The sequence below is a fragment of the Plecotus auritus genome (genome assembly GCF_963455305.1).
Source record: "Plecotus auritus genome assembly, chromosome: X".
In the NCBI taxonomy this organism is placed as follows: Eukaryota; Metazoa; Chordata; class Mammalia; order Chiroptera; family Vespertilionidae; genus Plecotus; species Plecotus auritus.
In genome coordinates, this window is record NC_137784.1 from 114,555,250 (window position 1) to 114,568,236 (window position 12,987).

The 12,987-nt window shown below is 39.1% G+C and overlaps 1 protein-coding gene across 4 annotated transcripts in view; it reads left to right on the plus strand.

Moving 5' to 3' along the window:
* LOC308240400 (integrator complex subunit 6-like) overlaps positions 1-12,987 on the plus strand; it is a 71,481-nt gene that overhangs the window by 34,077 nt on the left and 24,417 nt on the right. For all 4 annotated transcript variants that reach the window (XM_080653339.1, XM_080653340.1, XM_080653341.1 and 1 more), the window contains 2 exons: positions 380-532; positions 4,983-5,115. In XM_080653339.1, the coding sequence (XP_080509465.1) occupies positions 380-532; positions 4,983-5,115 (286 nt within the window). The remainder of the gene's footprint in view (positions 1-379; positions 533-4,982; positions 5,116-12,987) is intronic.

Genomic DNA, 12,987 nt, shown 5'->3' on the forward strand with positions numbered 1-12,987 from the left:
ACTATCTGTAACCTCATGGTATAAAGGAAGGAAGAGCAGGTAATTTTTGGAGGTCGCAAAGTAGATCTGAAATCCAGGGTTCGTCCTGTTGATCATAAATGACTCCTGAAACATATTCAAAGCAGTTTTATTTTTATTTCACTGCAATTGTAGTTATGAGCATTATAATTTATGCCTCCCTTCCCCATTGCCAAGTAGATGGTATAGATAAAGAGTGCCCTCCCCACACTGAAGCCATTGGTGATGCCTGGAGATCAGCAGCCCTGTTACTCAAAACACTAGTCTGTATCTCAGTGATGGTTTATAAAAGGGATTGCAGAATTGTCAGAAATGTAAGCTCACTTGTAACAGACTATATTTCCCCCCTCTTGTTTTTTAGCCTCCACGAACGTCTCATCCTGTTGTGAGATTCTCCTGTGTAGATTGTGAGCCAATGGTAATAGACAAACTTCCCTTTGACAAATATGAACTTGAACCTTCACCTTTAACTCAGTACATCCTGGAACGAAAATCTCCCCATACTTGCTGGCAGGTAACTTATCCTTACCTGTTGGACAAATATCTATAACCACTGTTGGATCTGGGAATTGTTTTAAGAAATTTCAAAGGTTAATCTGGGAATAATTAGGCTGAATCTGTTAATAATGTTTCTCAAAAATGCTATCAAATAAACAATAGGGCCAAGCAAAACTTTCACTCTGATATGAATCATTAGCCTACTATACCTTGCCATTTAAGGCAGTCAAATCTGATGAAATTTGTGTATTTGAGGATTTGGAAGCCTATCCAAGGACCTTAGGTTTATAATTCATCGCGTGGGGGATGTAACTCTATTCAGCTATGACTTCTGCAGGTGAAGCACAACAGATTGGAAGTACAGATTTCTTTTCTTTTTAAATGTTTTTTAAAAAATATGTTTCTACTAATTTTTTTTAGAGAGAGAGAGAACATCTACAGCTTCCTCCTGCATGACCCCCACTGGGGATCGAGCCCAAAACTTGGGCATGTGCCCAGACTGGGAATTGAACCAGTTCATGAGTAGGCAGTCAACCACTGAGCCACAATGGTTGGGCTAAAATATGTTTCTTTTTAGAGAGGAAGGGAGAGGGATGGGGGAGGGAAAAAAGGAGGGAGGAAAAGGGAGGAAGAGAGAGAGAAACATTGATGAGAGAGAAGCATCAATGAGCTGCTTCCTGCACGCCCCCTACTGGAGATGGAACCCAAAACATGGGCATGTTCCCTGACCAGGAATCTAACCAAGACCTCTAGATGCATGGGAGGATGCTCAATTAACTGAGCCACACCAGCCAGGACACAATATATTTTTGACAAAAAGCCATAAGCCCTGAAACTACTTTCTGTATTAGTGTAATGTAATCAAACTCTTTGTGGTACCAACATTGGTGTGAGTAGTTTCGATTTTACTTGAACAAAGCAAATGCATATCATTGGCTCTTCCAAGTGTGATTCTTCAGCCAGAAGGGCTTCCTTATTTGATACTAGATTAACCTTTGGATTTTGATTTATAAAAATCCAGACATGGCAGTCAGCCTTTTTATTTAGATTAATAAGGAAGTGCTACACTGTAAGGTTGTTTGTTCTATTTCTAAACTATAGTACCATGTAGAAATCAGTAATTGTTAGTCTATTTATACAAGGAACACTTTCAGACTGCCATCTGTTTCATCCTAAAATCTGTTTCATGCTAAATTGCCCCTAGTTGTCTTTAAGCTACTTAAATTCTCCAAAGATGCTAAAACTGGGTAGAAAAAAAGGGAACAAGCTTAACGCAAGAATATAAAAGGGCAAGAAACAGAACAATCTCGTAAATATAATATTGAATGAAAGAAGGCAGACATAAAAGATCACATATTAGCTGTGGCTGGTATGGCTTGGTTGGTTGGAATGTCATTCTGTCTACCAGAAGGTTGAGGGTTCCCTGACTAACTCTGTTAGAAGTCAGGATAGTGGTTTCTCTCGGGGGTGCAGAGTAGTGACCAGAAAAGGACATGAGGGGGTTTCTGGTCATGTTCTATTTCTTGATCTGGGTGCTAATTACACATGTACATTCACTTTGTGAACATCCATTGAGCTATATACTTATAATTCATGCACTTTTTAAAATGTATGCTTATATTTCAATAAATACAACCAAAATGTACTAGAAAAAGATACAGGTAATAGAATGCTAATTGAAAGTCAAAATAGGACATTTAAATTTATGGGTTAAAAAAAGGTGGCAAAAAAGCAAATACAATTATAAATTATACCTTTTCCCTAAAACAAACCCTCTTTTTTTGTGTAGCACATTCCTTGTAAATGTTCTCCAGAGAAACTTAAATCCTGCCCTCCCTCCTGACATCACCCCTCAAATATGCCATGTGCCTTTTTTCCTGACCTTAAGTTACTTTGGTTTAGAGTAGTTTTAATGTGATTAATTAGTGGGTCTGAAAAAGAATAAGATGAACCAGGAACCAGGAAATTTGGCAAAATCATAATGGAAATTTGGATTTTAAATCTAGCTCTGCCACCAACTATGTGGTTTTGAACCCAACACTTACTTTTTCTAGACTAGATGGTCTCTAATGATCTCTTTGAACCCCTAAATTTTATGAATCTGTAAGTGATAAGGAAAAACTCAAGGGGCTTATAGGAAATTAGGGAAGATAGGAAGAGACAGAGGGGACAGAGGGAAAAGAAGTGAGAGAGGAACAAAAAATAGTGCTTTTCTTTTCTCAGGAATCATGGGTCTGACTTTTGCTGGTTGTGTGCAAGCTTTTTTTCCTTTATTAGGGGCCCAGTGCACGAATTTGTGCACCTTGAAAGGAACTGTGGTCCACAAGGCTGTGGTGGGCACAGGGGCAAGTCTTGGCCCATCCTCCATGCCCCCACCCAACCTCTCCCACCACGGCCCCTGAACCCCTGTCTGCCAGCAACCCTGCTCCTGCTGCCACCGCTCCCATGTGCTGACGGCACCGGCCCCCCTAGCACCCGCTGAAAGGCGCCAAGCGATCGAGACCAACGCCAGGCACGGGCAGTGGGTGTGAGCAGCAGCTCTGGTACCAGCTGCAGGTGTGAGCAGGGCCAGTGCCGGCAGTGGTTGTGAGTGGTGGCTGCCAGCCCCAATCATCCCTCAGGAGCAGGGGGAGGTGGAGAAGCCCTAAGGGGTGATCAGGGCTGCAGCCACAGCTCGCACCCACTGATGGCACCAAGTGATCAGGGCCGGCGTGGGGCCCGGCAGCAGGTGCAAGTGGCAGCTCCAACACCCTCAGTGGGTGGGAGTGGGGCCGGCACTGGCAGCAGGTGAGAGCGCCAGGTGAGACTGTGGCTCATGCAGGAGCAAAAAATTTTCAATAACCACCAGAGGCTCACCCCAATGACAGCAACTGATGCCCTGCCTTGGTCTGGCACCCCTGCTCACCTGCTCCACCATCCCTCTGTGGCCGATGCCCACCATGTTCTGTGCGAGCCCCCTGGTGGTCGGTGCACTTTATAGTAACCGGTTGTTCAGTTGTTAGGTTGTTCCGCTGTTTGGTCTATTTGCATAGTAGCCTTTTATTATATAGGATGATGACTTCCCCCTCTTCTATTGTACACAATTAGGAAATAGGGGGAAATCCAACATGTTTTATTACAGTTTTCTGTTTCTATTGTTTCAAATTAAGACAGAATCTAGTAGATGAGTCATGTTTTAGCAATTGTTTTGTGAAGTCATAAATTACATAGGAAGGATTTATTCTTAGCTATGACTAAATATAACAAGAAATTAGTGAACTGGTAGATGATATTGCTGGTACCAAGAATTAGCAAGGTAAATGGATCCTGTTTACCATTAGGGCTTGACTTTTGTATTAACCCTGTTGAAGAACTCAAGAAATGCAGAGAAAACATGGTTGCTAGAGGACTCTAGCCCAGCATATCAAGTGTATGGGACCTGACAATATAATATATATCAAATCAAGAATATCAATAAGAAATAAGATGATAGTCATATGTAATAAAGCTTAATGTTTTGATAATTATTGAATATTTGTTCTACCAGCATAATTTACAAGATAAATGACTTCCAGAATGAACCAAAGCATTTTCTTCCTGCCTCAAAATAATTGCCACCAGTGCCTGACTATTCAGTATATACTTATTGGATCAAAAATGAATAGTAGGTAGGGAAATGGGGCATCAAAGGGAAGTAGAGCAAGATTTAATAATAGTTCACACAAAAAGTGTTAGCATAATCCTTTAAAAGGGCTGTGTTTTTATAATTGCCTGCTTTATGCATGGATCCATCTTCCATTTTCCTAAAAGTCTTTACTCTGGTCACCACTTCTTTTGAGAAGTCAATTTGTTTTAATGGCTGGTATCACTTAGTGGTATTGCAGCCTTATTTTCCACTGTGCTAACCAAGTAAATATTTGGGTACTATTGATGTAGACTGCAAACTCTGAATAGTTATTGTATATACAGTTTCATTTCTTAATATAAGTTATAAAAAAATTGTGATCTGAACATTATTATTTAGTATGATATACACTGAGTGGCCAGATTATTATGATCTCTGAACGCATAGTAATCTGGCCTCTCAGTGTGTGTGTGTGTGTGTGTGTGTGTGTGTGTGTGTGTGTGTGTGTGTATTAGAGGCCCGGTGCATGAATTCGTGCATGGGTGGGGTCTGGCCAGGGGGAGGGGACATGGGCAGTTGGCTGGCCTGCCTGCTGGTTGAACTCCTGGTCGAGGGGACAATTTGCACATTAGCCTTTTATTATATAGGATATACACTGAGTGGCCAGATTATTATGTGTTCAGAGATCATAATAATCTGGCCACTCAGTGTATTTGACATAACCATAGGCTAAAAGCACTATTTCCATTTTTAAATTACAATTAAATTATGCCATAGATGTGGCTATGGAATATTGCTATGAGTTTGCTTTTACATAAAATCCATATTGTCATAACTGTATATTACTTCATGTTATTCTCAGGTATTTGTTACTAGCAGTGGAAAATACAATGAACTTGGATATCCATTTGGTTATTTAAAAGCCAGTACAACTTTAACTTGTGTAAACCTCTTTGTGATGCCCTACAACTACCCAGTTTTACTCCCTCTTTTAGGTAAGTAAAGTATGTCCTATTTAATCATCTTTAAAATACAACAAAAAAAAATACATGATGGGCTAAGCACTTTAAATGTAGTCAAAGAGTAATTGATATCTGGATATATAAAAAATCTAGACATTTATTTGAAAGGATAGAATTTGTGTACTGTTTTCTGTTTTGCTTTCTTTTTGTTGCGTTTAGATCAAACAGAAGAGACAATTAACCTTCTGTGTGTGATTCTTATGCTTTTCTTCAGGTTGCAAGGTTCAGTGCTGTCACCCCTCCCTCCTGACCTCCATTTAAAAAATATATATTTTTACTGATTTCAGAGAGAAAGGGAGAGATAGAAACATCAATGATAAGAGAGAATCATTGATCAGCCACCTCCTGCACACCCCACACTGGAAATCAAGCCTGCAACTGGGGCAAGTGCCCTGGCTGGGAATAGAACTGTAACCTCTGGACTCATAGGTCGATGCTCAGTGTTCACTGAGCCATGCTGGCTGGGCCCAACCCCCAGTTTTAAGTGCACTTGCCTTTTTCATAGACTAGTTTGAGCCAAAAAAATACCATTGATTGGGATTAATGCTCCAAAAATCTGATCGTTTTCTTCAGAAAATAGGGCTTCTATGGGAATATTGGCTCACACTAATCCTATATAATAAAACCCTAATATGAAAATCGACCAAACGGAGGAATGACCCATCGCTATGATGCGCACTTACCACCAGGGGGCAGAAGCTCAATACAGGAGCTGCCCCCTGGTGGTCAGTGCGCTCCCACAGGGGGAGCGCTGCTCAGCCAGAAGCCGGGCTTATGGCTGGCGAGTGCAGGGGCAGTGGCGGGAGCCTCTCCCACCTCTGTGGCGCGCTAAGGAGCAGGGAGCCAAGCAGTAAGGAGCAGCAAGCAGGCGGGCAGTAAGGAGCGAGGGGTCCCCTACTGCAAGAGGGATTCTGGACTGTGAGAGGGCGAAGTCCGGGCTGAGGGACCCTCCCCGCCAATGCATGAATTTCATGCACTGGGCCTCTAGTTCCTTCATAAAAGAATATTCAGTGCTCTTGAGGCATCTGGTTTAGGCACAGTAGCAAGTTTTAGCAATAAGTACAACAATAAATTCTGCAATAACTGTAGTTATAGACACTGTAGTTTCCATGGCAATATTCTAAAATGAACAACTCCAGGAGAAGTTACTCAGATATCACCGAAAACATGTGTAGAGATTTTTTTCTTATTTAAAAAGCCACATTTGTTTAGAGCAATAATACCACATGGTATCCTTCTAGTTGTAAAGTTGTGAACATTTTTATTTGGTGGAGTTTCTTAATTTTTTTCCAAAAGAACCAAACCTTATTGAGTTTTAGTCATTAAAAGCATAATATTTTTTATTATGGTAAGTGAAATAAGTCAGAGATAGACAAATACCATATGATGTCACATATATGTGGAATCTAAAAAACAAAATAAATGAATAAAACAGAAGCAAACTCCCCCAGCCAGAGTGGCTCAGTTGTTGAGCGTCGACCTATAAACCAGTAGGTCATGGTTCTATTCCTGGTCAGGGCATATGCCCAGGTTGCTGGCTTGATCCCCAGTGGGGGGCATGCAAGAGGCAGCCAATCAATGATTCTCTCTCATAATTGATGTTTCTATCTCTCCCTCTCCCTTTCTGAAATCTATAAAAATATATTTTTAAAAAACAGAAGCAAACTCATAGATACAGAGAACTTTATTTATTTATTTTTCATTTTTATGGTTCCCAGATAGGAGGGGGTTAGAGAGTTGGGTGAAAAAGAGGAAGGGATTAAGTTGTGCAAATTGCCAGTTATAAAAACTGTCATGAGAAAGTAAAGTATAGCAGAAGGAGTATATTGTAATAGCTATGTATGGTGTTAGATGGGTATTAGACCTATGGGGTGATCACCTTGTAAGTTATATAAATGTCTAATTACTATGTAGTACACCTGAAACTAATATAATATGGTATGCCAACTGTAATTGAAAAATAAAAATTATTGGAAAAAGCATAAGATTTTTAGTGCTCTATGTACTATATGTATTAAATGTACTGAAAAAGAAATTATTTTAAATGTTGCGAATTAAGGTTAAGAACAGGTCATCATAAGGGTGGGTGTGGGGTCGAAGGGGTCAATGGGAAAAAAGTGGACATCTGTAATACTTTCAACAATAAAGATACATTTTTTAAAAGAATGGGTCATCATAAATACATTAGCATATTGTTCTGTATAGCCTGTCTACTTTATTTATTATTCTAATCTAAAAGTATCCTGTAAAAGGTGATTGCCACTGCTATAAATATAGGTTATGTCTCTGAGATTAATAAGACTACCAACAAAAACTACCTGTATTTTGTGGATTTATTTACCCCTTTTTCTTAAATATACCTTTATAAACCCAGTTTTCACAATTATACAATGAAGGATTAGACTAGATAATTTTGTTGTTGTTGTTAATCCTCACCCAAGGATATTTTTACATTGATTTTTAAAGGGAGTGGAAGGGAGGGAGAGAGAGACAGAGAGAAACATCGATGTGAGAGAGACATATTGATTGCTTGCGTCCCTCACATGCCCCAACTGGGGCCGGGGATCAAGCGTGCAACCGAGGTAAGTGCCCTTGACCAGAATCGAACCCGGGACCCTTCAGTCCCCAATCCAACACTCTATTAGACTAGATAATTTTTACTTAGACTGTAAATAGTATTATTTTTCTACTTTTAAGTACACTTTTTATTTTGAGATATTTGTAGATTCACCTGCAGTTGTAAGAAATAAAAATAGACATGACACCAAAAGCACAGGAAACAGAAGCAAAAATAAACACACCCCTCCATTCTGCTTTTGATCCCACCCATTGAACTTTTTACTTTGTTTATTGCATTTTTTAATTCTAAGATTTCCACTTGGTTCTTCTTTATAGCTTCTACTCCTCACTTTTTGTTTCTTTTTTAATGTGTTTTCTTTTGACGAGAGAGAGAGAGAGAGAGAGAGAGAGAGAGAGAGAGAGAGAGAGAGAGATCAGCTGCCTACTGTACATACCTCAACTAGGGATGGAACTGGAGAGCTTTCAGTGCATGGGATGATGCTCAACCAACTGAACCACACTGGCCGGGGCTCATTTTCTATTTCTTTGCTGAGGCTTTCTATTTTTTCATTTGTTTCAAATGTGTCTAATTGGTTGTTGAAATACCTTTTATTATGGTGGGTTTTAAAACCTTTATTGAATATGTTTAACATCTCTGTCATTTTGTTGTTAGTGTCTCTTGATTGTCATTTTGAATTTGCTTTGAGATCTTCCTGGTTCTTGATATGGTGAATAATTTTCAGTTGAAATCTGAACATTTTCAATATTGTGACTTTGTGGATCTTATTTAAACCTTCTGTTTTAGCTTTCTTCCTCTCACATTCCTCTGACTGCGATTTTAAGGTACTTTCTCATTAGTGCCAGAGTGGCAGAAGTCCAGGTTCCCCACTTGGCCTCCCCTGTTGACACCCAAAAGGAAGAGGCTCCTTATTATTGCTGTGTAGGGATAGGAGTTCTGAATCCTCACTACAATGATAGCTCTCTGACTGGGAGAAGTAGCAGTTTCTCCTTACTCTTCTCCACATGGTCTCTACTGACACCATAAGGGTGGAGGTGTCCTCATTACCACAGGACAATGGAAAAGTTCTTTAAAACTATTATGGGCTGAATTTCAGTATTTCATCTTTGGTCTAAACCAGTGGTTGGCAAACCGCAGCTTGCGAGCCACATGCGGCTCTTTGGCCCCTTGAGTGTGGCTCTTCCACAAAATACCACGGCCTGGGCGAGTCTATTTTGAAGAAGTGGCGTTAGAAGAAGTTTAAGTTTAAAAAATTTGGCTCTCAAAAGAAATTTCAATCATTGTACTTTTGATATTTGGCTCTGTTGACTAATGAGTTTGCCGACCACTGGTCTAAACTTAATCTGCTTTCCAAATTATTACATGAAAATGCCCCTAACTAGACTAGCTGGTCTTCCATCAGAAATTAAGATATATAGCACTTTACAAAAGCAAGACCCACCCTCTAAAATTGGTCTTTGCTGGTCTTACAGGTAACAGAGGTCAACTATGGACATGGCATAATGGTTAAGAGGAAGCATTCAGTTCTTCCTTTGCCTCAAACTGTCTGTGCCTAAGTTGCCACATTCCCAGACTCCCTAGCACTATGTAAAGTCAAATCCTGACACTGTCTTTCTGGTTACCTCTTATTCTGTATCACTCTGGTCCCCAAATGCCATGTTATCCTTCTCTCAGAAATGTCTTCTAACACCAGAGAGACATATGTGGCATTTGTTCTTGGTCCTTCTTAACCTGCAATACTGAGAATCCAACCCTGCCTAGAGAATCATGATTCCTTGGCAAACATCCCAAACCAGAAACCTCAGAGGCATCTTTGATTCCGCCCCCTTCCCTAACACCACATATTTATTTCAGGGCCATCCCATCCTTGACTCAGTTCCCATTCTTCCCTTTTGCTTCAAATATCCATTTCCAGGATTTTCCATAATCTGTGTCTTCTAAGAAGCATAGAGTTTTTCACACTCTTTGAGGTTGAAGGTCTCAAACTTGGGTTTCATGCTGAGGTTCTGAAATAGACACTCCTTACATTTCCACCATTACTTCACTTTCTGGGTTGTGTAGCGCCCATAGTGTTTAAGAGTATGGACTGTAGGGTGTAGCTACTCTGCTATGAATCCTGGCTCTGCTGTTTGCTAGCTTTGTGCCTCAGTTATTTCATCTGTAAAGTGAGAATGATAGTACCTACCTCAAAGGGATTTAGTTTGGATTAAATGAATACAGTTAACTGTACAGAACTCACATGGCAAATAGTTAAGTGTTCAATAATGCTATTGGCATTATTATTATTACTATTGTCATTATTAATAACTATGCTCTCTTAGTAGCCCTTGAAGGCACTGTTTCATATTAAAGATACAATATAAAGCTACAGGATGGTTTTGCACTTTTAGTGGGCAGGGCATTAAGTAAAAAGGCAAGTTAAGTCACATATACTTCATAATGCCCAAAAATATCACTGTATTACTACATAGTACCATAACTTTCCAAAAAGGTGACCTCTATTTCTTTATCAATTCAAGGTTTCCAGCTAAATTAATTATTTAAGCACTAAACTTATCTAGGGATAGAGAAGTGAGGCTTAATTGGATCAATGAACTATCATAACAATCATGTTAGTAGGGTAGTAACCAGATTATCATAATTGGCAAGAAGACTATCTCTCAGGAAATTAGGATTTTTTGTTGTTGTTGAGGACCAATAACTACAGAGTTTAAGGCATTAATGGCAACTTTTTTTAAATACCTGTGTTCCAAAAAATGTATACACACTTTAACAGCTGATTCTATTACATTTTGAAAATGAAATGTATTTTAATAAACACTGCTTTAATAATGATTCAAAGTATATGTACATTTTTTTGAACACCCTGTGTACCACATTCAATTCATCTGTGTGTGTTTTTTTTTAAGAACTAGGGACTTGTGTAAAAAATAAACTTTAGATCCACATTGAGACCAGGAGGAGCAAAAGAGAATAAATTATTATACTTTTATGTGTATTAATCACTATATATTCAGTGCTTTACAGCTTACACCATTTTTCATTGTATGTGGTGTTTTCATGTACATAATCTAGTTCTCCAAACAATCTTGGGTGGTAAGGCAGTTACTAAATCTATTTTATAGATGGAATGGAGACACAAAAAGGTGAAGTAATTTTTCAAAGCTCACTCAGCTAAGAATGTGGATGAGTTTGGACACAAACCCCCATCTTCCTCCTCTTCCAAGTGTGAAATGGGGAGAAAGGAACTGGAATAGAATGGAAGTCAGTAGTTTTGGGGGTATTGGCAGTATCATTTTAATCTCTTTCTACACTCACTTTCTTGTCTTTCAAATGTTGATTAGCTAATTGTTTATGATATCTTTACTGTAACCTCTTAGAGACTACATGTGAATGGAATTTAATACCTTGGAAATCATTTTCTGAGCTATAGAGATAGTGACTAAAGCACTGTCACCCTAATAGATCTCTACCCTTAATTTAGACTGTGGAAGATTTTCTTTCTTCCTCCCACTCCTGTTTCAAGGAATCCGACAAGAAATAATTAGACTAAATTGGCTCCTGGGTAGAATCATTGCAATCAGCATTGTTAGAAATATTACGACTATCAGTGACTCTCATTATCCAATCTATTTATATCTAAATGTCTCTCCAGTCTTGTGGTATTTAAATTTGTCAGTTAGTTTCCAAAATCTGCCTAATTCCCATCAAACTTCACATAAAGACACAGTATAACATGATATCTCGTTCCTCTCTGTCAATATATGAATGGTCTCTAAAAGACTTGCATGCTACAATGAGCTAGCAGTCTCTTCAGATCTTTTTTCTTTGTTCTTTCTACCCTGTTCCAAAAGAACAAAAAACCCATATTTTATGACTTTGTAACTCCATTTAAATTAGTTTCAACAGGAGTGAATCATTTATTATAGCAGTAAAAGGAAGAAAATACATAGTTGCTTTTCTTAACTAAAATAATTCAGAATTTCAAAGAACAGCCCATTTGTAGAAAAATTATGCATATGGCATAGGAATGGTCTTGTCATTGGAACTAAAAGCATTTGTTTTTGGATAGGAGCCAATAAAACCCAAAGAAACAAAATAAAGGTTGAATATATAATATTTTTGGTATTTATAATAAGTGTGGCAGGTTCATGTTGATGTCTGGGAATATCAATTTAGAATTATTATATTAGGAAAAAAATATATTTCCTTACCCTCAGAAGGAAATAGAGAGCTGTTTTGGAAATTTTCGTGTGGTGTATATAATGCATTTACATTATTAAAATAATTAAATTTAAATGTGAAAAGATGGGGTATCTGCTTATATAAAGAAAATACCTTTAGTTGTTGTAATGCACATGGTAGTCAAGAAACATATTTAGTTGTGCAGAATTTAAACTTCAATTTAGCATCTCTACTTGCTTTTACTAGTGCCATCAATTTTTTTCTTTAATTCTTTACTGCTTAAAGCAGTGGTCGGCAAACTGCGGCTCGCGAGCCGCAGTTTGCCGCTCTGTTGACTAATGAGTTTGCCGACCACTGACCTAGACTCTTGATTCCAATAATTACAGGGTGTTGTTGTTCCTTGTGATTAAGCCCCTATCTATCCCAGTGGTCGGCAAACTCATTAGTCAACAGAGTGGCAAACCGCGGCTCACGAGCCGCATGTGGCTCGCGAGCCGCAGTTTGCCGACCACTGGTTTAAAGTATTACATATGTCTCCTTTTTCCCCCATTGACCTCTCCCTGGCAGCTCCCACATCCCAGCACATGCCCTCACACCCCTACTATCTGTGTCCATTGGTTATGCTCATATGCATGCATACAAGTCCTTTGGTTGAGCTCTTACACACACACACCCACCCTCCCCTGCCTTCCCTCTGAAGTTTGACGGTCTGTTCAATACTTCTCTGTCTTTGGATCTATTTTTGTTTATCAGTTTATGTTGTTCATTATATTCCACAAATTAATGAGATAATGTGATATTTATCTTTCTCTGACTGGCTTATTTCACTTAGCATAATGCTCTCCAGATCCACCCATACTGTTGTGAATGGAAAGAGTTCTTTCTTTTTTCCCCTTTATTGATTAAGGTATTACATATGTGTCCTTATCCCCCCCATTGCCCCCACCCCCACCCCCGCACTCATGCCCTCACCCTCCTGGTGTCTGTGTCCATGGGTTATGCTTATATGCATGCATACAAGTCCTTTGGTTGATCTCTCCCCCTTACCTCCGCCCTCCCCCACCTTCCCTCTGAGGTTTGAT